This window comes from Plectropomus leopardus, chromosome 12 (genome assembly GCF_008729295.1).
Source record: "Plectropomus leopardus isolate mb chromosome 12, YSFRI_Pleo_2.0, whole genome shotgun sequence".
NCBI lineage: Eukaryota > Metazoa > Chordata > Actinopteri > Perciformes > Serranidae > Plectropomus > Plectropomus leopardus.
The window spans coordinates 18,993,249-19,020,510 of NC_056474.1; the positions used below are offsets into that span (position 1 = coordinate 18,993,249).

Here is a 27,262-nt window from a genome sequence, read left to right on the forward strand (position 1 = left end):
GACCTTTCAGGCGCTGGTAGCAATTTTCACTACTCACACATGGACAACATACAGGGACAGTTCCATCTTGCGCCTTTTCTCACATGCCATGGTACTTCTGGAATACATGGGGCAAGGACGGGTCCAGCAGATGGCGGAAACACAACACTAGGGTTTCCTACACATTCATTTATTTATGTGTTGCGGACCACCATGATTAAAACATCTGCCGCCACGTATTGCTTTTATATTTTTGGAGCTGGGCCTTTCATTGGGAGTGCTATTGGAATATATACTGTTTGGTTATTGAGCGCACCACACTCTCAGAGCACAGTGGGCACAGACGGAGCAGTAGACCACGCAGTGAAATTTAAACTTAACCGCTCATTGCTCATTGTCTACACGTCTTCAGCAGCTGACCTCCTCTAATCCATCGATCTGATCAGCTATGGCCAGATCAACAAATCAGTTATCCACCCTGCCAATAAAACTTCTCAAATTGCTGCTGGGTAAAACAGAACTCATGACAAGTTCCTCCTGCATTTACATTTGACTGTTTCATGAACATCATATCATCATTTCTAATAAACTCAGATCGCAGAGGATTGTGAATGGCGTGATGCCAAGGCAAGATGGCTACCAAGCTGCAAACCATCGTTGCTGAGACCGACAAACAACAAAGCGTTTGTTTTAGCAAGACACTGGAAGCATTCCCAGCTGCGATTTTTATGACCACACGTTAACCACAACGTTGTTCAAACGTTAAGTTTCAATGTAGCCGCTAACGTACAAATTTTACATATCTGAGTTTCAAGAGACGTACGATGCCAAAATAGATTCTGGTGATTGGCTGGAATAAAACGCCTTGACGCACAACTGTGAAAAGATCACAAACACCAATTCATTCTTCATATCACCCAATTCCACATCTTCCCTTAATTAAAACATGACTATCAGAATAAGTGAACGCTGTCTAAGTAAGCCTGGAATGTCATAATTACAGATGCAGCTAAATGCAAATGCTTTAGAAAGCAGAATATATTAATTATTCAGTGCAAGAGAGCAAAACCAATTTTCATGGAGCTCTTATGCGGTTAGGTTTAGGCAGGATGCAGGCAATAAAACATGGAAATCAAATAAAGCAGGGAAATAAGAACAAATATAGACTATAAAACCACAAAATGAATGTTCTCCAACAGTTTGGTGGGAGAGTGGGAAGGAACTTTCTCACTCCTACATGCAAACAATCATAAACACTTTATTTCACTGTATATTTCTCTTCACTTGAAAAAAAATAAAATAAATTAAACTCTGACTTTCGTGCAAAGAGGGAGTGTTTTTTTTTTTCTTTCTTTTTCCTGCCAAAAGCAGCTGAAGCCCTGCAGTCTTCTCAAGGTTTTGGAAAGGTATGGAAAAAGAGCGAAAGGCAGAAAGAGAGAGAGATAAAGTAACAGCAACTTGTTAGTCAATTAGAACCACTTCCTTGGCAGACTGCACACTGGGAGACAGGCTTATGACTTGACATGCCCTGAGACGAAGCCAATGAGAGAAACAGATAAAGAGAAAAAGGGAGACAGAAAAAAAGCATGACAGAGTGTAGTTTTGCACTCCAGCACTTTAACAAAAATGCCCCGGTGCTTTTGAGGCCTTAAAAGTCTATATGTGTTTTTTCATGCATTTATTTTGATAAAGCAAAAGAAACACTGTCTGTGTTATAAACTATCAAGTCATGCGTGACTATCTACACATGAAGCTGTAACTGTGATGGTCAGATGAATGTTGCAGATCCTGTCTTTGTGCGTTTGCACGAACTCGCTCGCTCAATCCGAGCTGAGCAGCAGACAAGCAAAAGTAGACTGGATGAAGCTATGCGAGGCAAAATATTTGCTCTGTATCTTCTGCATCAGTGTGCTTATGTAATACGTAGCAGGCTCTGCTGCATTCTCCCTCTCAGAGGTCTGTGTCAGAAACTGAAGCTTCTCCAAAAGCTGAAATGCAGCATGAATTCATTAACAGGATTTCACAGCTCAAATTAAATCCCTGGAATTTCCTCACTCCAACACTCCCAACAGTTTTGATTTGTGCTGTTTGTTTTGTGAACGTCTTCATAAACTACTGAAATTGGAGTATGCAGTCAGACGACCACAACTGGTACAAAAAATTATCTTTTGTTAGGTGGTAAAAACTTGTCACATTTCAGGCTAAAGATTAGGGATGCCAAAAGTTAACTGCTAATTTCTCAACTACCGAGAATATTTCAGACTGGTTACAAATGTCGTTAGGTTAGTTTCGCTACTCTTCAGTTTACTGTACAGCACACCACTTTGGTTGAGTAGGAGGTAGCTAAAAGCCCTGTTCATTCAACATTGTGCCCACCTTCTGGCCCCCCTATTTAGTCCCAGTGAGTAAGCTGCTTAATTTTGAACCGCAAACCCCTTTTAGCAGTGTTAACTATTGTTACCTCTGTTAGCACCATTAACAGTGTTAGCACAGCCAGTGGTGCTGACATGGTAAACAATGCTGAAGGGGGTTTGTGGCTAAAAATTAAGCTGTTTAAGGCCGTGACACACCAAGCTGACTGGCAGCCGTCTGCCCAAGTTGGGCCAATAGCGAGTCCCAGCCGACCTTGGTGGGAGTCTATAGCGCACATGCTCTTTGGGCCCCATAATGATTATGATCCAGGTACTTTCATACTGTGGAAATAGAGTGTTTTTTGCTTCATGCACCCCTGAGCAGCTCTCACAGGAATGAACAGGGTCCATGCTACATTCTGTATCCAGGTTTTCCTAATACAGCCATGATTTCATGTCATTCAATTTTTTTCTTTAACGTTAACTAATCTGCTACTGGTTAATGGGTGTCAGGCTATCAAAATTAACTGAAAATGGCAGAAAATTGCTTTTTTCCAGTGTTTTCACATCATCACATCAAAGACTCTTTACTGGCAAGTAAATGAATACTGAGTTAAGATCAAGACTGTCAAACTGCTATCTGGAAAGATCATGAATGACCTTTGATGCCCAACAATTATTATTTTTTCAATTCCAGTGTAACTGAATACCTCAAACAGGGATAAAGTCCTGATTCCCATAAGCTGCAGAAACACGAGCTCTGCCTGGCTCCCTGTTGTGTTTTGAAGACTAACTTAAATATGTCCATATTCCACTTTTTATCTGCATTATTTCACCAGATGTAACTAACTTCCCAAAGTTCCACTGCCCTCCACATGCACTGGTTTAAGGCTAAATTAAAAGCATCAACAAATGAGGATAAAATCTGCAAATACATTTTGGAACCATGTCGGTCACTCCAAGCACGTGTTTCTTATGTTCAGTGGTGACAAGGCCAGTTGGTGTTTGGCTCACGGCTGGTGTGTAGCAGTGTGTATGCTGCTGGTCAGGTTTCACTGCTACATGTCCTCACTGCATCCCAACTATGCAGACAGGCAGTGCATTACGACCGGGCACACCAACCGGTCCTCTGTCACAACATGCTTCAAAGCCACACGTGCACGAGTGAGCCTCTGCAACCATGTCAAACACAGGTGATCTTTGCACAAGGATGGATCTGGTTTTACAGGCCTACAGGCACTACTGAGAATATTAATGCACCTATAAAACCTGTAATAGCAGGCTAAGTCAGACGTGTTTAATGACTTTAAGACTGTCTATGTTTGCAGTCAAATAGAGCATATAGACAGTCCAATATCACGTTGTTAAAAAACAATTAAAAATGTGGCACTTAACAGCTTTTGTATTAAAATGTCAGTACATAACATGAATTTATACAAAGGTGCACATAATATTGACCATTTAGTGCAAAAAATTTGTCCCCGATAACACCAGGATCATGTTTAAATAAAAACCTATTTAATCACAGAAAAAAGGTTTGTTGTTAAGTGTTAGTCAAGTGGCGACCTCTGAAGTGGAAACATAAAGCCAACATTGAAATCGTTTCAATGCTCATTTTCTGTATTATTTTTACACTAGTAACAGCAGTGCTATTAACCAAGAAACGAAAAGTTTTAAATTGGTATTGACATTTTTTTAGGGAATTATATTAAAGTTAGAAATTCCAGTAATGTGACAAAAGTGCCAAAAACTGCAGTTCCTCGAATGGCCACTTCAGGCTGGCTTCAAAAGCAATTCGCTGGAGCTAAAAAAGGCAGAGACTGTATATTTACACATAACTTCAGTCTCAGTGAATTGGTGCATGTAGACTGCTTTTGTTTGAGCTCCATTAGTTGGCCACTTGCTCGTCATTGGTCCAGTATGTGTCCAGGTTACTTATTAGCCTGCATGACATTGTTCATGTTGTGACTGGTTGACAGGACTATAGTGTTGAACTATCTAACGTAATGTGCTGGATATATTATCAGCCTGTTGCCAACTTAGTTAAAGGGATTTTTCCACCAATTTTCATCCAGCTTTGTATCAAAACAGTGTGAGTAGTATGTGTAGGTGAACTGTGGTAAATGTCCCTTCATCCAACAGGTTACTAGATATCCCCTCTAAGTAAGCCTCCTCTAAATGACGTAAAATACATCACTTAGAGGAATTTCACCAGCTCTCGGGTTGTTGCTTGAGTTGTATTTCCACATTTTCCGCCCGCTGTGCCGCCAACAGCCTGGACAAAGAGCATACAGCTGATCAAGAGAGTTACCAACCCCTCTTTGTCTCTCAAACTCGGACCGAAATCTGATCCAACGGGAAAACTAGGCAGTGCTGATCGAATATATATCAGGATAATGTTACTGCACTGCCTTTTTATCACCGAAAATGTTTCCAGAAACATATTTAAACACTGTGTTTAAGCTGTAATGGGGAGTCTGTGAAAGGGAAGCCGGCGTCATACTGCTCTAAGCACAGTGAAAATGGAGGCCAAAAGAAATGGAGATCAAGCAGTAAAACTGAGCAGCGCTGTTCAAATATATAAAGATTGTTACAGAGTCTTCATCTTTATATTGGGAAAATACCTTTTTTAACGCTTTGCAATGTCTTACTAGGTGTCATGCTAGATTAGGTTCCATGCTAGAAAGCAGTGCTTTACATGTTTCAGCATTAGTCCCGCCCACAAAACTTAGCAACAGCAAGCAAAACTTTTGGTTTTACAAACAGATGCAAAAAAAAATCTTTCTAAAAGAAACTTTTGGATGCACAAAATACCATTTGAATGCACAAAAAACAAACCTTTGTTAATTAACTTTTTGATTGCAATGTGGAAAGATGTGCTCTCGACACCTTTCTGTCTGATTGCATAATACAGGAACAAAGTCACTCCATCGTACAGGGCGGTTAATGACATTTGGTTCAGCCTTAAATGATTTTATTTCACTCCTGCCTACTAAGCCACAGCACAAAATGTACCTTACTCTGTTTCTGGTTTGCTACAATCATTAATCTTTTAGCGAGACAGCTTCACGCCTAACTGAGCTCTCATTTGCTGAACTGGCACTAAAGAAATGCTCCAGAAAATAAAACTTTCTATAGCTCTGTAAAGTGTAACATGCTAAATTTACTAAACTCCAGGAGAATAATACAACAGTCAGAAGAGAAACCAAATACAGCTGGTTTGGAGTTGGAAAGGGTGGCCTTGGCTCACACTGTAGCCCTCGTCTCCCTCCCTCTCCTGCCTCTCCATATCTTTCCTCATTCACTTTCTCTACGGTCTCAGCCCCTCCGCCCCCCTCCATGGGTTCTTTGAAAGTGTTTTCCTGGTAAGGCGCAGGGAGCGGAGAGTGAGTGGAGGCCTCTCCTTTCTGAGAACTGGCCCCGCTAACATGGTTTATAGCTGCCCAGAGACAGTATCAGACATGTATGTGAATCAGGGAGGGAGGGTGCAGAAAGGAGGGAGTGAGGAAGGGAAGGGGGAGAGGGGGAGTACGAAGGGAGGAGTTTGCAAACATGCCAAGCCATGGTTCACTTCAGCAGGCAGTTAAAGTGAGGCCAGGGAGAGGAGAGAGATAAAGGAGGGAAAGAGGAAAAAAAGCCTCAAAAAAAACCCCACTGCTGCAAGTTGAGAAACGTTTTGGCTTCGTATCTGGGGAATGAGACTGATTTTTACAAACATTTTGTTTCGAAAAGCGCACATACATCCATCACTCTAAGTTGTTCTGACGCCAAAACTGGACAAGTGTGCTTACCAGCTAAAATCCATTCTGACAAACTATTTTTCAACACAAAAATAATATTGTTGTATTTAAAGCCGGTTTCACAAAACAACACCGAAAGAAAACACAAAAACTGCTTTGACACAGAGGGACGTGGATTCAGTTTTATGTGCATATAAAATCAAACACATATTAACCAAGTGCTGCATCCGAAGGACATGGGAACCTCTATTGCAGTCCATCTTGGACAAATATTCACACTAACACGATGTCATCGGCCAACCCAGAACCCTCTCCTTACTATGTAATTTTAGAAAGAAGAAAATCCATTTGCATCTTTTGGCCAAGAAGAAATCCATGCTTTGCATTTTTGCCTTCTACTACTGAAAAACATTTGGCACATTTACATGCACTAAAGTAGACGGGTTGTTGTCAACATTGTGCAGTAACCTGATTTCTCGAATGCAAATGAGAAACCTGGATTCCTTAATCTGGTAAGGGATTAAGAACAACCTAGTTAACTGCTAAGGAAACCTATTTTTTGGTGAATCGGTACACTTGGTTTCGAATGAGTATTACACACATGCAATGACTGAATTTAGACTCAGAAAGTATTGCTGTAGAAGCAGTGTGAAGCAAAGAAAATTCATACCAACTGTATTCAAAATAGTTTAATGCAAATGTCTGACTAAAATGAAATAAAACAAGTTTGAGTAAGTAATTTTGGAAACATAAGACCAGTAGAAAAAAAAACTTTCTCTGTAAAGAGTTGGTCCACGTCATGCACTCACAAGTCAAAATGCTCTGACCGTGAAAAAACAACAAAAACAAGGAAATTGTGATTAAAATGATGATGAAAATATTTCAGCTTTCAGAAGCTGAAATTATGCTGTAAGACTGATGAACTGCATCACACTGCCTTTCTGAACTGCGTTTCTGATCCTGAATTGCTGTTACTTAAAAAAAGGGACTATTATTGTGAATGTAATCTTAATTATATTTTATATTATATTACATTCTATATTTTTTATTTTTGTTCTGATGTTTTGCATGGCCAGAATGACAATAATGAATAAAGAATCCTAAAGAAATAAAGAAACCATGATCAAGATCTGAAAATAAGCCTGATAACTGAACAGCTGGGGGCAAATGTGGGTTTTATAGTAACCACATTACTGCAATGCATATTAAATCTAAATTTCCAAACTTAATTTTCCCAATAATACGCCTTCTTGTGTGTATATAATCTCAGGCTATATATACAGTAATATGTTTTTAAAACACATACAAGTGTTAACACTCCTCAGGTGTTTTCAGACCCCTAAAACTGAGATTTTTGAAAATGCCTATGACCCCGTTTAAATTTTTAAAACTCTGGGACTGCATTTTAGTCTGGACGGAAATGGAGACTGAAGATTTAAAATCATCAGTCGGAGCTAATCAATCGACTAAGATTACTTCAAGTCGAGCATTTGTGTCTTTTCTGTGCAGTATACTTCTGGGGACGTTTTGGTCCCTCGATTTTGAGGGACAGAGTATGTGCTCTTGACTTTCACGCTACTCTTTGGTAGGCTACAGGGAGCTGCGGGCATGCAAACAGTGGCACAGAGGGGAGAAAAGAGAGCCTTTCTGCCTACGGATGGTGACATTACAGCTCAAAGCAACTTCATATGACATAATACGATTTTTTGTTTGATATCTAGTGTCTGCACAATGCCCATCCATCATAGCACACTTAGCTTGTTCACTATATAACTTGGATGCTGCTGTCACGCTGAACCTGCCACTGAGCCTGTTCAAACTTTAAAACTCTGTGTGGAAAACAAAACAAATCCTTAAATATTCTTATTGTACAGCCTTATCTGATTCAACTGGCATAATTCTGAGTTGGGTACAGCTCCACTTGGAGCCTGACAAGGCAAAGCCTCGCTTCTTCTGAGCAGCTCCCCTGGGTCTGAGTCTGCAGCTGCCTGTACAGAAAAGCAGCGTATAAGCAAGGAGCGCTTACTCTGCAGCCAAATCTAGGGGACCGAGAGGTCTCCAGAAGTGCACTGAGTCTTGGAAAACTGAGGGATCTGCGACTGTTGATTTGAATCTTTGCCTTTCGAGAGGAAGCCCTGCTTTTCACATCTTCACTTTGAACTTGCTTATGAAAGCAAACAAACTGCTAAGAAAGCGTTGTGTTCTGAAACTGTATTAAAGATTAATCAATGAATGCAAAGTTTCTTGTTGTCAGATTTCCTCAAAAATGAAGCTTCATTTTTAAGAAAGGTCACCTGCAACTTGGTCAAACTTCGTAACCACCGGGCCGTTGTGCTGCCCCTCGATACCAAACGTTTCAATCCCTACAAATAGTAAATGGGCCACATTAACAAAAGCTCTAATCACACAAAGTCCAGGGCCTTGGTTCCTTCGGGAAATGATATTTGTAAAATTTGGGCCTGACTATTTCTAATATACAATGCACTTCTGGTGCGAAGCCAAAGTATCCTTCCTGCAACCACTACCCTGCCACCCACCCAACGCCCCTTCTCAACCCCCTTCCTCTGCCCCTGTCTCTCCATATCACAGGCACAAACGCCAGCTGCCCAAATGGTTTGTTTCACCGTCTATCAAACCACGACGATACTGTTGTGCTCCTCACCTGCCCCTACTGGAGAGAGTTCGGGCATGTGTTTTTTACTAATACACCCAGTTTTTATTATATTATTGACATGGTGAACTCTCATGTGATAAGAAAACTGGAGACCTTTGTGCTGCAGCTATGATACTCACTGTTTTCTTTCCAGGAAAAAAAACAAAAAACAAAACAGAGAAATGAATTTAAACTAATGAATTTGAATGAGGCTCAGTGTACTGTATTGTACATGATGAATAGCCAATTGGCTCAACCAGAGGTAATTCAGAGTTCACAGCCTACGTGCTCAGAGTGGTACTTCGTCCATCTGTCATAAAAAAAAAGAAAGCACAGAGACTACGGCTTTTGACAGAGGAGGAATGTACGGTTTTATATACAGAATGATATAAAAACTTTTATTAATCTTTTGGCCCTTTGCACCTTTTCCTCTGGCATCGCGTACAGGGAAGCAATAAATTAACCAGCTGCAGCCAAAAGCAAAGGAGTGCTAATGAGGAGAAAATGATGGAAATCTTGGGAGTGTGGAGGAACTTTGGTAACAAATCAAAGTTTTTACTTGAAGTCCAGCTTGCTAAGGTCGACCAAGCCGAGCCAAGTGCATGTTTGAGTTGGACGCTGTCGCAGCTGAAAGCAGGCTCTAACCAATATGAATAAATATCAGACATGTCTATTTTGCAAAGTCACAGGAGTGAAGAGAGGTGTGAAAGAACACAGTGCTTATCACGGAGTAAAAAATGTGACTGCGTTCCCGGAAATAACTCGACTTGCACAAAATACAAACACGGCTATAAAAACATTTTAAGACGTCAGTGAACAAGTTTAACATCTGAGTCCTAAAAAATGCACTTAAATATCTGATATCTCTAACTTGGCTATTGCACAATTAAAACAGTGCTTGCAACTCCTCATGCCTTTGCGGTCTTTTAGTTGAGTAGAGGGTCAATAACAAGTCACAGCGAAGGAAGGCCAAGCATTTTTGTGCAGATAAGCCCAGATGCAGTTTGGATGCCAGAGACACATGTTAATGCTGAATGTAAAGGGGGCCACACAGACAGGACACAATCGATGCCAGACCTGTACAGGAGAGCCCAGTAAGTAGACGGATTAGCCCTTTATTATTCAGCAGAGAGTTTGGTTAGCTGTGCTTCCAAAGAGGTAAGGCTTATGACGTGTTTTAAGTATAGATTAAAGGGTCAACTCGAGGTCAATGCCAAATGTGAGAGCCCTATCAAAACTAAATGACCAGCAACGCATCAGCTGCACCAACTAACAGCCAATAGCTGCTTTCAAATCTATGTTGATGGTCTGGTCCTGTACTTAAAGGGACACTTTGCCGATTATCAACCAGCTTTGTATGATGATGATGTGTAATGAACTATTTTAAACTTCCCTCCATCATACCAGCGCTCGGGCCTCCCTGCTTTATTTGAAACACACCATCCATCAGATTTTCACCGGCTTTTGGGCTGCTGGTCATTCCACAGATTGTACCTCATTTTTTAATGCCCAGCACCACAGACACAAAGAGTATAGAAGCAGATAGGGAGAGAGCCATCCCTCTTTTCTTAAACTCAAACCAAATTCTGATCAAACTGTACAGCGAGGCAGTGCCAGAACCAAGATTCTGTTATTTTGCTGCTCATTTCAAACATTTCGAGAAACATATTTTAGCTTACCGTTGGATTGTAAAATGAGATCATTTGTTACTAGTCTACCGTCATATTATTTTTCAGACACGCATGTCACATTATGTCGCCCACCAGATGACGTTTTAAATGGTCTGGTGCAGTGCATTCTGGTAAATAAAGGTTTTGTACCGCTCGAGCAAAAGAAATTGTTGCAGCTCTTTTTTCTATTTTCTCTGATCAGATAGCTCAAAATTTCAAACACATATGCATCTTTCTTCTGCACAGACAGCCTAGTTTTATGAAGAAAAGAAAATCTTCCCAGATGTAAAATACTTCTTTAAACGTGTCAGAAATAAAACTGCTATCATTTTGTTTGCAAAAAAAAAAAAGAAAAAAAAAGAAAAGGTCTATGTTTAAATCCCACCCCAAAAAATACTTCCTCCCAAGAGTAAAGACAGATCCAGAGAGATTCAGAAGCAGCACCATGTGGTATAAATTAGTGTGGGTTGACTGTTATCTTCCTCATTTTCAACTTGATACTTTCTACATAGCAGAGGCCTATTTACAAAATAGAATTGAAAATGTTGGTACGTGAGATAATTCGTACGAGTTTTCATCTATGATTTCGAAAAGAGCAGACAAAAATGTTCTGCATACAGAAAAAGGTTCCTTTGAAAAACTCAATAAATGCTCGAGAAGAATTTGACTTGTGTCAGCTTTACAATAAAACTTGTTAACACCACAGTGTAATAACAAGACTCTCTGTTATTCATTTACATAACGACAAATCGAATAACGTCTACGCTGCCCTCTCTAATTTATTTAACCCAAACTTTACGTACTGCCACTCTGTAATTTGAGGTCATTTATAAAATTAAAAATATGACATGCTATGAGCGCATCATTATTCTCTACAATATATTACAGAAAGGTCAGATACCGCGTAGCTACACTGCTGAGAAAAAACGTCTGACAGAGTATAATTTATATAAAAAGGCTCTTACCCTGAGACGACTCTGGTCTTGGAGCGGCAGGGAGGGGTCGCTGGGACCTTGGTTGGCTCGATGGGAGCGCCATTTTCACGGGGCCCACATACTCGACGTACGTCCCCGGGAAATCGCCTCTTTGTTTGGTGCGCTCGTTGTACCCAAGGAGCCAGCCGAGGCGCTCAGGCTGCTCGATGCAGCCCTCTGTGTAGTTCTCCATGGACAGCAGAGAGGCTTTGCTGACTGTCAGAAGGTCTCCCGGCTGCAGATCCAGGTCCTCTTCCTGGTCCTTGGTGAAAGCGTAGAGGGCAAGGTACTGAAAACCTTCCGTCGCCATTTTGTTGGGGAGGCAAAAAACAAAATGGCCACCGAATAGAGGATTAGATGGTGCAGCCTGAGTCGCACTGCAACAGCAGGGTTTACCTACACAGAGATCCTCCTCAGAGACCAAAAGTCACTAAATTCTGGTGTTGGTGGCTTAGGGAGTCGGGGGATGAGGGGAGGAGGGGGAGTCACCCGAAGCTTAGAAGCATTTTTAAAAGTCGATAAGTAGCGTTTTGTTGCTGCTATGTCTGCGGAGGCAGCGGTTTCAGACCTGACCGGTGTTTGTGGACTGGTGCACTTTCCTTAGTTTGATACCCCGGTTGAGCCAGATGATGGAGCAGAGGGAGCGCGTTGGCAACATGCTCTCTCAAGCAGCGAAAAACCTCCTGGCTGGGTGCTATTGGAGCAGCCTGGTCAAAGATTTTGCCAGTCGAGGGCCCTGTGTCGTTGGCTCTCCGCGGTCAAACGAAGTGGTCTGATTGGAGGACGAGTGGCAGAGTGGGAAGGTCTTTAATCCTCTTCGGTTCTCTCAGGCTCCCACAGGTTCTGGACAGGGATTATGGGACCTGCATGACATAAAAAAAAATAATCAAAAAACGAAGAAAAGAGAAAAGAGGACACAAGAGTTGATATTAGTCTAAGAAAAAAATTTAAAAAACAAAAACTACATTCATGAAAAATACAAATGTATCGCCAATAATGTTGTTTCTATTCGATAAATAGCCATACATGAAATGGCAAATATCTACGTGAAACGAAGCTTAAAGCGGCGCCTGAAAATGGCGAACTGCGGCAGCTCCATGCACTTGTGCAGTCTTCGGTTAGGACAGAGAGATCGGATGATGCTGCTGCGTCATGACCAACAGCAGACTGGGTCCCTGGACAGGAGCCTCCATTCCCTCCTCTCTACATTCACACACTCACAGCCTGAACTGACGCATCACAGTTTCCACAGGAACGAGAAGTTTCACTGTCAAATAAACGTCCCTTCAACTTACACAACATGTGCCATTAGCAGCATCCAAAGACATTCATGCAAAATGGCGAAGGAAACGTTTTCGCAGAACAAGCATGCAAAGAAAAACTGAGACCTGCACCACGGCTTTAGGGCAACCAGAATTTTCTGAAACATGCAGAAACCTTTGCAACAGCTCCCTCTCCGTAGGAGAGAAAAAAGGCAGCTCTGTGTTGTCACAGAAATATTTTCGACTTCATTCTGTCAAAATAGTTAAATCAAACTGCACCAAGTTTCTATTCATAACGAGAATACTGAATTGACAGTCAACTGAGCAACCAAAGCCTGGCACAATACCACAAAATACCACTATAAAGCAAATGTTTTAATGCATAATATCACACTCATTACAGTAAAAAAAATATCTATATATACAGCCAAAAGGTCATTCGTGGACCCGTTACGAATATTCTATGACAAAGATCGCAAGGCCCAATAAAATGCCAAGCACAAAGTGCGCAATTATTACCGCATAACAGCTGCATAAGAGTTTTAAAAGGTTGTATTTTTCGGAATAAAAGATTCTTATAAATCAAATTGATCGAATCCATCAAACACTCAGTTTGAAAAATTCTAATTTACGTGGTTGAAAACACTAGATTGTAATATCCACAGCAAAATACAACAAATCTTTTTGGCCATTCGAGATTTGAGCGGGGCAGTAAAATAAAAACGCTACAAAGTTCAAATTCAAAATGGCAACTATGCTGAGAGATGAGACGGGGAGCGAGGAAGAGGGAGAGATTAGGGTTTCCAGATTAAGCACGACATCTGTGGTCTGTGGACCAACCAAGGACAACTGTCCTGTTCACGTCTCTGGACGGGATGAAAGGATGTCAGTGAGGAGATGAAGCAGGGGACGGAGATGGGAACGTGGATGGAAGTTCTGGTCTTATATGTCAAGAGGAAGGAGCTATTTGGGGCTATTTCTTAAACACCAAAATCCACATAACCATAGGCCCGGTTTGCAAGGCCCGATGTTGTGCAATCATTCCATTAACGTTCCGAAATGGACAATGTTTTGAGTGATGCATTGCAGACGCTTAAATAAAATCAGGTGAGTGCATAAAAAATAAACCTGCATCTTTGAATGCCAAAGTGCATGCTTTCGAACCTTAGTCTAGATTATCCTCTCTCCCCCCACGACATTCGGAAAGCGAACGCACATTCCCTGCAAACCTTCGTGAGTAAGAATATCATCTTTTTTTAAAAAAGAGTTATCGTGACAACAGGATGCAGCAGAGTGCAACACTCACCCCACTTTTGGTTCAGAGAGAAGCCGGACAGGCTCAGCCAGACTCTCGGTCCAACATCCTTCGAGTCGAGAAGCAAGAGGTGCCAGGCTAGACACGTGGCACTGGCATACCCAACCACAGCCCGCAATCCTCACACCACCATAACCCCCCCCCCAACCCTAAACCCCCCTCCCTCCTCTCTCCACTGCTCTCCAACCCCCCCCCCCCCAAACTTGTTTTTGCCTCTTTTCTCCAACTGGCAACCCCCCCCATCCTCAGCCAGCGAAAAAGTCCAGTCGCTTTCCCCGTTGCCATGTTTTATTTGTTTACAGTCAGAGCACCGTTGAAGAAAAGAGGCAAAAACAAGATGAAGGCGAGGAAAAAGAAAAAGAAAAAGCAGTGCGAAGAGAGCGCTCTTTTTCAGTAATCCTTTTTTATTATTTAGTTCCAGAGCGGAAAAAGTCGCACGAGGTGAGACAAGTGTCATCTCTGTTACAGTCCCCGTCTGATAGTGTTGTAGTAGCTCACAGTTCAGGGCAGCAGCAGCAACTGGCAAGCTCAGCGTCACAGGATCCATCTTTTTTTTTAAAGACTTTTTATTCAGGCAGAGCAGACAGCGACAGAGAGCAGAGGAAAAAAGCAGAGTGAGACTGAGAGACGGAGCACTTTGCTATCAGCAGAGTCCAAACGGCTGAGGGAGACCACAGGAAAATAATTAATGAATAGGCAGCAAGTAACTCACTGTTGCTAGAGAGAGGGAAAGCTAATCCTGCACTCTGATTGGCTGCTGCTCTGGCCATGTGCTCCCCAGTCACCAGAGAAGCCGGGCAAATCAAGGAAACGTTCTAATATTAGAAAATGTATCTAGGCAGTGATCAAACATCTGACCCAAACAACTCCACCTTTACAAACACACACTTGACTTTTCTTTTCATCTGTGCAACCTCGATGACTGCTTGTCATCTTTGAGGAAATGATGATTTGAATCAAATGAAACTGACAGAGGATAAGGATGAAAAACATAACATGGAAAAAAACTGAAGGCTGCGTGTGATTGGAGAGAATTCCATGAGTCATTTTGAAGTCGTGCAATGGGATGAAAGGACAGGATTTTTGTTTTTCTGAGTTAACAGGGAGATAATGTGACGATTATACGCACATAAAGAAAAAAATAATTAAAATCTGGGCTTCATACAAACAGGAACTATGACAAAATTCACTCCAAAGTGCCGGTATACGACAATACCTGGTAAATAAATAAGTGTGCATTATAACACAGCGCTTTGTACCGCTATGATAATACTTCTACAGTTATTATGCTTCTGATTTGCTATTTGTTTTTCGTCTCACAGACATTTTGCTTAACTGTAGAGAATAGTGAGACCTAGATTGAACTCAAAACGGCATCTAGATTTCCCTCTGCTGTCTGCAGACTTCAAATGACTCTTGATGTGTTTAGTGAGCCAGCGGAGCTCTGACCTGTTCATTATACACCAGTATGCATAATGTAAAATGGCAAATAAGTTATTCAGAGCATCACTAACACAGCTGAGTGAGACAAGAGCTACTCACAACAAACCATGTATGTTTATGCGCCGATGTTACTGCACTGGCTGTATTCCAGTACAACTTTGAATTTTTGACTATTGGTTGGAACACTGGACTTTGGCAATGGTTTTCTCTATTTTTCAACACTGTGTATATAAAAATTAATTTAGACAATAACTGATGGATAAATCAATTTTAGAATAATAATTTGTTATTCCCTTTTAATATTATGGGCTTTATGGTACTGCATGTAAGGAGTATAAGGAGTGATTTGGATAAAATCTTTTGTTGCATGATGTGTAACAGAACAATGCGACCTTGATACGACAGTATAAGATGTTGTAGGAACTTCTCAAGAAAACCAATTGGGAAAAACGGTCAGCAGTCAGGACTGCTTTTGGCTGATCCAGCAAGTAAATACCTTCCAAACTCAAATGAGTTTGTTACAGTGATGAAATATCATCAAACTAAACAGAAAAAAAACAACACATAAAAGTGTCACAGTACTGGAAAATCTCTGACGATATGCACAGTCAAAATTGTCCAACGATGTATCATTTTTTATCATTATTGCCTGACTGACATGGTAATTTTGAGTTTGATACTGATACCTATTATATATATATTTGTACCATTAACAAACACTCATTATACGACTCCAAAGGATTTTTTGTGTGTGTGACTTTTTCAACCCTATCGCCAGAATCACTGATGGCTGTAAGTTTCTGCAAACCACAGATGTGTTGTTTTGTACATTATTATGTAGCGGATAACTTTACATTTCTTTAGGTTTCAGCAATGCTGCAGTAACCGTATGGATAGATTAAAGCACAAAAACCACTTAATTATGGTTTGGAAAAGATCATGTTTTGCCTTAAAATACCCGGTTTTGGGTACCCGAAACGCAGTGGTGTCTCGTAAAAGACAACAGCTTTTTGTGGCACCAACCCAAGTGGAAACACAGTGAAGGGTCACCAAAAGAAAAACATCAACGCTGAGTGGCTCAAAAGTAAAACTGGAAATGCCCGCCAACCTCGATCCTCCCGATGGCAGTCAGCTCGTAAACTACGTCACTTTAGAGATGAAATATATATCAACCTCACCAATTAATCCTCTATGGTACACATTATGATGCAGTTGTTTAAAATAATATTAGTAACATCTTTTGCCACAAAATAGACTAAGTAAAAATAATTCAAAGAAATTTTAAAAAAAATGCATCTTTTTGGCGTAAACTTACGCGTATGTTACCTCAAAGCAACAGTGTACCAGAACTGATGTACCTTGCATGAAAAGCCATGAAAAAAGGACTCCACATGGCCTCCAGAAAGTCATAATACAATATTAACAGTGCTGTTAGTTTCCTTAGCGTCCTTGCTCTTTTTAAAAATACTGCATATAATTGAGAATTTATTGTGTGAGTGTACACAGCCAAAAATGGGTATGTTACCTAGACGAAACATCGCACCATAGAGGGTCAACGATACAGCTCTATCTATACGTATAACACATATATTACCTACATAAAACGTACTTCACTTTATGCAATTAATGTCTCCCATCAATCTATCACCCAGCTATCAGCCACAATGCAGATGAACCAGTTTCTCTGAAGACCTGAGGCTGCTGTACGACTTCTTTTTACTTTTCAGCCTACCGCATCAATCATCATCATTCAAGTACTTTTCTTTTTGTCTTATCAGCCCTCACATCTAGAGTATGTAGGCCAGTGTAAAATTAAGTGAACGCTTAATTTTTAGTTTTACTACAAACTGACATGTTGCTATATGAGATATATAGCAACAAAGACAGACGTTTTTTGCATCAGAAAAAGAAAGGCTGCATTTTTTTCTTCTGACCTTAAGTGACTTAAACTGATACAAATACATGCATAGTATAAAATTCAGACATTTACACATAGATATTGTTTTAAAGTGTGTATATGCGTTGGCCCTTCATGGCCCTGCTGGTAAGGAGCTGACTACAGAGTCACCACGCATGCAGCCTGGCCTCGGGCCATCTGTCCACATGGAACTGAAAAATCTACTGCGCCACAGGCAGCGAGGACAGGCCAACAACACAGGAGCTTGTGAGGACTCATTTTTCAGAAAATGGGGGGCTTAGGCATTTTATTATTTAAGTTATGTTCACCTGAATTCTATCTGTCCTTAATGAAGCTGAAAAGCTCACGACGCTAAGTAAAAACATCTGCTACGAAGATTATGTAGCACTGAGGCGGCACTGTTCTGTATCGTCAACTGTACCACAAGGCTCCACAGTGAAAGAGGACTCACTATATTTATCAGAAGATATAAGATGCAGGCCATTCAACACTTTAAAACGCTACCTTAAGTCTAAGCGAGCACGCTGTCAGATTTTAACCTTTTGACTGCAACAAAGATATGCAATCTGATAAAACTGCACCAGCTGAAATACCACAAGCCTTTCTGCTGCATAGTTAGCATGTAGGAAGAGTTTAGTAAGCCTTTTACCTGATCCATACCCAGTGTCAGCAGTCCAAAATAACAGGGTGTCTATGGGTATTTAACACTTAAGTTTAAAGCCTTTTCAATCCTTTTAACTTCTTTAATTATTTTTTAACCAAATTCAAGACTGTTTTTTTTTTTTTGGCAAATCATCTTTTTCTTATTCTAGCATTTCAGGAAACTATGACAGTTAGTATTATAATGTGGTCCCATGCAGAGGTAGGTTTTATGAAGGAATATGGTTATTAGATTTAAGTAGGTAAATCTACATTTTGCGAAGAGGTAAGTGCAAGCATGAAGTGGTCCAGTTTTAGGTTTTAAGATTTGAAACATCAACACAAGATCTGGTGTTAAAATTTAAAGCTGGATAAATAAAATTACATTAAATGTTTGCAGTAATCAAGACCTCACAAATTCACATTTAAGACTATTTAATGACTTTTAAGGACTTTTAAAAATAAAGACATTTTAAGACTTTTCAAGGACCTGCGGACACTCCGTATTAACGTATAAAACTGCACTTCAGTCGCTATATAACACACTTTTTTTGCCATTAAGTAACATAAAGTGGCTTCCACTGTTAGACACAGCAATGACAATAAAATACTAATCCTACTGTGACACAGAGTTATTAATAAGAAATCTTTTTTACTTGGTTGCTGATGAAGTAATTCAAATTTAGTGGCACCTACACCACATTCATTGAGCTTGCCAATTAATGCATAAGTCTGGCTTTCAGTCGATCACTTGACATTCTGATACTATAACAGCGATGCTACAGCTTAAGGCCAAATGGATTGCAGACTTTTTAATTTTGAAATATAATTTATGTCCAGTTAACAGAAAGTAAAGAAAAAGAAAACATAACACAACATCAGTTATGTAGGGTTAGGGGAAATTTTGCATAAAATGTTTATTTTAAGATAAATCAAACCATTTTTCTTGGTGATATTGTGTTTGGGTTTTTTTTCGCCTCGTACCGGTTTCAGTTATGCTGCAAAATCTTGGTAAAATAGCTGATTTCGGGTGAATTTGCACTTGTAAGAGACACTGTGATTTATTTCAGAAAATATCAAAACTTGTTTTTTAGATTTTACAATGTAACGTCAGATAGAAAATGGAGGCTTTATTTTCGATTTCATAATGAATCCAATACTTATTTAAACTTTCAAAGAACCTACAAGAACCCTGTATAAAAATGTTTCATAATCTGAATATTATTCCTGGATCAAACGAATACGCAGAGGAAAAACAGTCAATAAGTCCCAAATCCTGTCAGCACCTGACAGCATTACTGCTCCCATCCAAGTCAAAGGTTTCCAAAGACTGTATGACAAGTGACTAACTAGATTTGTACCCAGTGTGCGGTGACCAAGAGTCCAAATAGACTCATTTATCTCCCTAGAAAGTTAAGAAAATCAGATGTTTGGTTTTTCCCAGCTCTGTCTGCAGAATTTCTTGCATCTAAACTGTCCCTAAACCCGTATTCTGCTGCTATTTTTGATCAAATAACACCATTTCAGTTTAACTGGGTCCCCCAGCTGAAGGATATATAACAAAAATAACCACAGCTGTACTATGTCTGGTGAAGTTAGCTTATTCAGCCCCTCTGAGAAGTGACACTTGGTATTTTGAGAGAGCTCCACTCTTTAATAAAACAAAAACAAGCCCTGCCAGTCATCCTGAACATTTTGAGACATTTAGAAAAAGAATGACGGCTGCGCCACAAGTCTTCACATTGATAAAGCCGAATAATGGAGGGCTGACATTTGGTTGCATAATGCTGGATTCAGTAATTACAGGAGAAAGAGAGAGAGAAAGAAGGGGTCTCCAAACAGTTGAGTGGCTTGTCTTATTATGCAAGTGGCACAATTTTCATTAACTCCTTGGTGCATGTCAAATCCTCAAACCAGGGATGTAACACACACACACACACACACACACACACACACACACACAGTCACACATCATGTCAAGCCTTCAGCTGTGTTGGGCCTCCACACTGTGCATGGACTCCTACAGTCTGCAGTCAATGTATAGGCACTATTATAGCGTCACATACACTATACACACGGAGTACACTGCAAAGTTTGGCTTATTTGTTGTGTTTAAGACTCGCAGCACAACTTTTTCAATCTCGCCAACGTCTGAAACGTCAAATCCGTTAACTTTGAACTCGGAGGTTTAAATTCTGCATAAATTCACAACATTAACTCGTTTAAAAATCCTCTTCGCCATATTTTCAGGACACGAGGAGGATGAAAAAACTCAAAAACAAACAAAAATAAACTCTAAAGTAACTTTACGAACCAAATATTAATGTTTCTGTGACTTAACGGGCTCAACATTTAATTCGTCAACTGACGACAAGCGCGAGCACAGAGCAACATGCTGCACGAGGAAATATTACACTTTAATGTGCAACTACGCAAAAGCATAAACAACAAACTATAAATATAATTTCAAAATTTTTAACTGAAGCACGAGTCGACAGTATGAAGCTGTGTGCGAGAAGCACACTTGCAGCGCTTCCACCATTTTCCAGTACAGTGGCTGTACTGGAAATGTGCAATAACTTGGAAAAACTCACCCGCGGATATTTCTTGACTCCTCTCACTTTTTGGCTGCGGCGCTTTAAACACTTTAAAGTAGCGGACAAGAGTTCGTGTGGTGTCTTTTCTGCGGACGATAGCTTCTCGGTGTGCAATAAACTTCTAGCAAACCTTGTGTTCACTTCTTGCTTCGCCGTCTTTCTCTCGCTCTTTCTTTCTTTTCCCGATCATGACTCCCTGCTCCCCTACACAGCCATTTTCCAGCTCAGCACGGCGCAGGGAAGGAGACTGCGTGGGAACTAATATGAAGAGCGCGGAAAGTGCCGAAGCCGAGCGGAAAAGTCCGAACGGTTAGTGAGGGGTCACCGAATGGACTCGGCCCGTAATGGTAACTTAAACCTAACAACCTTAACCCTTTGAAACCCGAGCAAATTGGCTCAGTTTCTTTCAAAAACATGGGAGGAAGGCAATGAGCAACTGAAGAAGAAATTACCCCAAAAATTACAAGAAATTTGTAAAAGTTAAAAACACAAACCAATAGGGAAATAGTAACCTGGAAAAATGTGCTTAAAATAATTTAAGAATTTTCCTTAACATTATTTAAAATATATTATTGTAATCACTAATATAGTCATAGTTATAATAATAATAATAACTATAATAATAATTATTATTTTAATAATAACTAGTTATCATGGTAGTTGTAATAGTTCGAATATTTTTTTTCCCGTAACATGTCTTTATTTGCCTTTCTCTCCTGGACATTTTCTTTTGAAAATAGATAGACGGACAGACGGACAGACAGATAGATAGATAGATAGACAGACAGACAGACAGACAGACAGACAGACAGACAGACAGACAGACAGATAGATAGATATTTAATATTTATTTAATGTTTATATATTTGATTTTGAACAGGAAAAACAGTAAAAGGGACAAATGTAAGCAAAATCTGTACTTTATCTGCATACTTGAGTCAGTTGAGTCAAACATTTATCATACCTAGTATATTATTACTACACAGAGTACTCATTATTGTAGTATTAAGATGTGTTTGTCAGTGTAGAGTGCTGTGCTTGACAATAGTTAAGTCTAAGATTATGATTATTTATGGTGTCATAAACTTGCATTTTCTGTTGTATGAGGGACAAATAAGTGCAAACACAGTGTAGTCCTGGACTTTGTAGTCCCTTTGCAATTCATTTATTTCAAGCACTGTTAAGACAATAAAAAACATATCACACACCAGTATGCATCAGATACCCACATGGTAGGAATTTCACAAAAGCCAGTTTGTCATTTGTGGACGAGGGGTTGATTCAGGAGCAACAACTTTCAACACACAAACACACTAAAACAAGTGTGGAAATGATGGACAAGTTAAGTTGAGCAGCCATGTGAAGACATGGAGTTTATCACACACAAAATAGAGATGAGAGGAGTCGTCGTCATGGAGTTTCATTTTGATTTGCGATGCTGAACCGCTGGTATGAACTACTGGTGAAATCTTGATTTAAAAAAGTAAAACATGATGATACAACGGAAGGTCAAGAGAGACTATGACGGTTTTGTTGGGGCACAAAATAAAAAGATAAAATCTTGAGAACATACCAAGATATATATTGCATCAGAAATTCGGTGATAAATTCTACACAGACACAGTTTTTTTCCCCTCAAGGTACAACGAGCAAACTTCTAATTTAATCTACAACCACCATTCAAGGTTTAATGTGTGCTAAACGTCCATTATAAATTCCCACATTAACAGTTACCTTGATAGCAAAATATAAATGTGCTCCTTCATAAAAACACAGGACAAAAGTTTCTCCTGTGTAACAAATTAATCTGAAATAAGACCGGAAGCATTTTTGACTGCTGATCAAAACAGTTCCTAAATGAAAATAATAAAAATAGCTTCAAAATAGTAACAAAATGAGAAAATAAAGGGCTGGAAATCCCATATGTTTACATCTTTTCACAAAATTCTCCTTTTAAAGCTCAAATATGTGACTGAACATCAAATTAAAGAGGTCAAGCCCCTTTTGGATGAGATTTATCATACCAAAGAGTTCAAATAAAATGGAAATATGTTGTAAAAATTGTGGGAATAATATAATGGGATGTGAAGCATGCACAATCCTTTGAGGCTGACATGAGATTAAGACCCTGCCACATGTACTGTATGTGACATTACACAATGTATCCAAGTCCATCTATCCTTACAAGGTCACTTTCAAAAAGACACCATCGACAGCTGTTATAAGGTCCACCATTGTTTATACAATATACATTGACAGCATAGATTATTAGTACTGCAACAAGACTGTTTCCATATCAAAATATACAAAAGACGATCACCTCTGCTCATTTCTTCATCCACTCAGGGCCTCTGGTTCAATTCCCTGTCATTCATTTTTTTCATAATAATTTAACAAAAAAACACATATTTCCACTAAAATGTAAACATTCATTCATAACACGCATAAAAAAAAGAAGAAAAAAAACAACAGCCAAGGGAGCCAGTTTTGCTTGTTGCATCTACTGTACAATTTTTGAATCCCACGAAGAAGGAAATCGTCCTGAAATAGAAATGTGCTCTAACTGTTTTACGGCTACTACAACTTGTGCAAACACTTGAGCTATACTAGGGTTGTAAGGAGCTGGACGGAGGCGGTTTGATTCAACAAGGTATTAATTCGAGGACAGCGACGACAGCCTGGTTTCTGAAGGTAGTCACAAAACTTTATCTACACACTTGCATGTTGATAAGGTCAGAGGAGGGACACTTTTTTTAACATGACAGACAGGAAGTGGAAGTAGAGCTCATGCATGCATGAAGCTTCTTATGTACAACTACAGTACCTCTTTTTAAATGGTTCCTTTGGCACCACAGCTAGGCTTCAGAGTATGGAGATTTTTGTCCTTTAACATGTTTACACAAGGCCTGTGTTAGGGATCGATGAGTCCTAAATAGTCACCACCAGAAGATGTATAATAGAGAGGCAGCACAGAATATCTTCTGAAATTTTATAATACATTATATGTTGCAGGACAAACACTGTAAGTTCATTTCAAAGATCCAATCTGAACACGGAACAACACCCAGTTCTACACAGGCATTGAGGTATAAAAAAAAAAGGTACAATATCAACTGATGCCCTTTTCTGCACCTGCTTTAAAACCACACTGAGAAGTTGCTGCGTGGCTTTTGTTTTGTGCAATTCCTCAACTATTAACAGCCGAAGCATCCAAGGCATTTTCAGCAACCACAACGACAAGATGAGCATAAAAAGTCATAAATAAGTTTCTTCATTTAAAACCAAAAGTATTTACAAAGTACATCAGTTACAGGCGCCACAGTGATTTGAGAACCAAGAGAGAAAACAAGCAACTAGGAAGTAAACATAGTTTGGCAGTCATTATTCTGTTAACAGTGTAGCAGGATGCATATATTACTGAGAAACATCGATGTTAATTTGTTCTTCCTTCTTCAAGCTGTTGCTCGTGATGATTTGGGGACTTGGTCACAGTTTTCTGGACACACATGCAAGGCCTTCAAATGTTAAGTACAGTAGCAGGTCGGTGACTTCACCTCTTAGTCTCCTCCTGAGTGAGACTCTCTGTCGACCTGTTGTCCCTAGAAAAGTCACAAAACTAAAACCCTTCTTTGTCTTTTGACTTGGCTTTCTGCGGTGTTGTTGTACCCTGTGATCCTCTTACTTCCAGCTTCACGGCGGATTCTGACTGGGCCGAGTTGATCCAGGACGCCTTGAATGCCTTGGGCTGCGTGACAGGAGGCGTCGGGCTTGGCGTTGCCTCCCTCTCCTCCAAATCATCGAAACTCACTTCCTGCACGGCCTCCTGTTTCTTGAAGGAGTCCCTTCGCTCCGACAGCGCCAGCTTCCTCATCACCACCACCTCTTTGGAGTGGTGGTTGCCACCGCGATGTTGTGGCGAGGCGGTAGCGCGGAAGTGCTCGCTGCCTCCACTGGCTGCGTCCTGGTGGCCTCTCTGCCCTCCTATGTAGAGACCCTGACGGCCGTGCTCGCCGACACAGACGAAGCCGGTGGCGGTGTCCCCCTCCATGTCTTCCAGCCCCTCCCCCTCAGATAGAGGCACTTCCATGGTGTGGCGGCGGGTGCTGTAGGCCTTCCTGTCTCCATGGTACCCTCCTGTCGTCTTGTCTCCTGTCAGCTTCTCTGCAGACTGGACCCTCTTGAGGAGCGGCGAGCGTGGCGGTTCTGCACTGCGGGGACGCACAGAGTGGCGGGTGATAGTTGGAGGAGACAATGTCTTGCCATGGAAACCCTGCAGGGACTTGGGGTGACTCGGGAGGCAGGATGGAGAGCACTGGGGGGAGAGGGGCTGAGGAGGTGGGATGCAGGCCAGCGGAGAAGGAGGGATGCTGCTGGTGGATTTGCAGCGACCAGCTTTGGTGTAGCGGCCCAAGACATGTAGGGAACTGGGACGAGCCTGCGGTACAGGCGAGTTAGGGGAGCTGGAGCAGGGAGAGGAACTTGAATCTGACAGAAAAAATAGAAAAATGACACAGTTTAGGGTTAATAGGTGCTTTTCACACAGCATAAATAAACAAAAAGAAAAATGACTTCACCCTTTTGGGGTGCAAATGATGCATGACACTCACCTCCAGAGTGATCAGGAGCAGGAGAGCGACAAGGCGTAGATGGCCCGGGAGAGAGACTCTGTGTGGGGGAGCCGGACAGGCTGTCGCTAGATGACTGGTGGAAACCTGAAGAGAAGCTACGACTGCTCTGCATGGGCGGAGGAGGCGTGTGCTTAGTGAGCTTCTTCAAGATGCTACGTCGTCGGCTGTGCAAGAGGAAAGAGCTGTCAGGTGTGTGTTTTTTTTTTAATGTAATATTGTTCTTGGCGTGCTCACTTAAGTACAAAGGTTTTCTTCCAAAAAGCCCAAAACTAAAAAACAGAGGTTAAAAAAAGAGAAAAAGACACAACTTCCAGAAACTAAGATCCATTAAGTTGTAATTCATGTCACTGGAATATTGATCAAAACTTCATTAGTGCATCTCCCCTCTTGTGAGTAATGACTGAGCCATTTAAAGTCTACAAATAGTTCAAAGCAGTCTCTTGCCCACCAAAATGTAAGAAACAAACTCAAAGAATGAAATTTTTGACATTAAACTGCAGTCACTAGCGACTGAAGTCGAAGCTGTCTAATCTGAGATCAAAAGTCCAGTTCAGATCAAAGTTTTGCAACGAGATGAAACGAAACCATTTTAGAGTGTGGCAGGGAAAGCTGGAGCAGTGTGAACTGGCCAGTCTCAGCTCGACTCATGCCGGCTGATGGTATCACCTGTGACATAGCTTGTCAAATCGCCAGTGGCTGGTTTGAGAACATAAGGCCGTCACCTGTTTCAACAGCCAATCAGCTTGAAGTGAAGTCAGCTGGTCAAGTCAGTAACACACTGTCAGGAGACAGCATGTTCGTTTGCTGTGGCATTCTCTGACAACAGCTCTCCCTCCACACCCAGCCCAAGTCTGTCTCATTACATCTCTGCTGGGTTTATATGTCAGTCTCTGTCCTCATAGTATGTCGGTGTTTGAAGGCAGGCCGCTGCTGCACATGTGCAAATATCACACACACACACACACACATACTTAAAAACCAAAGTAACATAAGGCTACTCTTTCAGTTGTTACTTGTATTTTTTAATGGCTGAAAAGCTGGAAGTTAGAACAGAATTAAGAGTCATTGCTTTGTAGATGATACATCATCTCGCCGAGTCACATTGGTGTAAAATACCAAGTTTTCAGAACATTAAAGACTGGTGCATTGCAAGTAGTTCCAAGTGTGAACTCCACCATCGTGAATCTTTGGTCTGAACAGGGCTTCGTACTTAACTCCGGAAAAGGGTTCATAATGTCAGAGAGAAATGCTGCTGGTGTTTATGACTTTTGTTATGTCTCTCTTTAAGTACCTGTCCTGTCCGTCCTTCCTCTTGCTCTTCTTGCTGCGTCGGGCCATCTTGGCCTTGTAGCTTGCTTTCCTGGCAGGCCCCACCTTGATAGAAGTGTTCTCCAGAGCAGTAGTCTGCAGGGTCACCCTGTTACCACTCTGTTAAAAACAGATAATCAACATCAACACCTATCTATTCATTCACCCGCTCTCTTAGAAGTACAGCCACAAAATAACATGTTAGCATATTTGTTTAAGAATGACTCAGCCGTACATTTAGACTTTTCCCTACTGACAAAAACACATTGTAATCAGCAGAAAATGTATCTTAAAAATGAAAGTTATTCTCATACCTTAAGCAGCAGCTCCACCACCTCAGTGTGGACAAGTCCCTGGACTGACTCCCCGTTGACGTGAGTGATGAGGTCACCAGCCCTCAATCCTGCCTCATGTGCTGGACTGCCATCCTCAACACACTGTGGACACAAACACACACACACAACCTCAGACTAGCAAGCAACCATCGAATCAGCTGTTACCATGACAGCCCTTTGCAATTATTACAAACAATGTTTTCAGTTTACTTACGCAGTCAAAAATATGACAAATATGAACACTAACACAATTCTGCACAGGTTCAGATAAGTCACAATGCATATTAAAATCCATAAAATACAGAGTTAATTAGGCGCATTTATTTAGTCTCTATGATCTTGACATTTCGGGCCTCTGAGAGAAAATGTGACCATCATGAAAGCTGCTTTAATATGTACTTTTTTGTTTCACAATTACAGTCTAAGTTTGCTGAATAAACAGAAATCTTC

General features: G+C 40.7%; 2 protein-coding genes across 5 annotated transcripts in view; both read right to left on the reverse strand.

The window, feature by feature from the left end:
* Positions 1 to 20,763, reverse strand: part of pik3r2 (phosphoinositide-3-kinase, regulatory subunit 2 (beta)) — a 43,369-nt gene extending 22,606 nt beyond the window's left edge. The window contains exons 1-2 of one of the 2 annotated variants that reach the window (XM_042498421.1): positions 20,539 to 20,763; positions 11,359 to 12,230 (exon numbers count right to left, since the gene is read on the reverse strand). In XM_042498421.1, the coding sequence (XP_042354355.1) occupies positions 11,359 to 11,677 (319 nt within the window). In that variant the 5' untranslated portion in view covers positions 11,678 to 12,230; positions 20,539 to 20,763. Of the gene's footprint in view, positions 1 to 11,358; positions 12,231 to 13,935; positions 14,015 to 20,538 lie in introns of those variants that run through there. The other variant, XM_042498422.1, reaches the window with a different exon arrangement.
* A 907-nt stretch (positions 20,764 to 21,670) lies between these two features.
* Positions 21,671 to 27,262, reverse strand: part of mast3a (microtubule associated serine/threonine kinase 3a) — a 39,093-nt gene continuing 33,501 nt past the window's right edge. For all 3 annotated transcript variants that reach the window (XM_042497067.1, XM_042497068.1, XM_042497066.1), the window contains 4 exons: positions 26,792 to 26,914; positions 26,461 to 26,597; positions 25,149 to 25,333; positions 21,671 to 25,026 (listed from right to left, as the gene is read on the reverse strand). In XM_042497067.1, the coding sequence (XP_042353001.1) occupies positions 24,158 to 25,026; positions 25,149 to 25,333; positions 26,461 to 26,597; positions 26,792 to 26,914 (1,314 nt within the window). In that variant the 3' untranslated portion in view covers positions 21,671 to 24,157. The remainder of the gene's footprint in view (positions 25,027 to 25,148; positions 25,334 to 26,460; positions 26,598 to 26,791; positions 26,915 to 27,262) is intronic.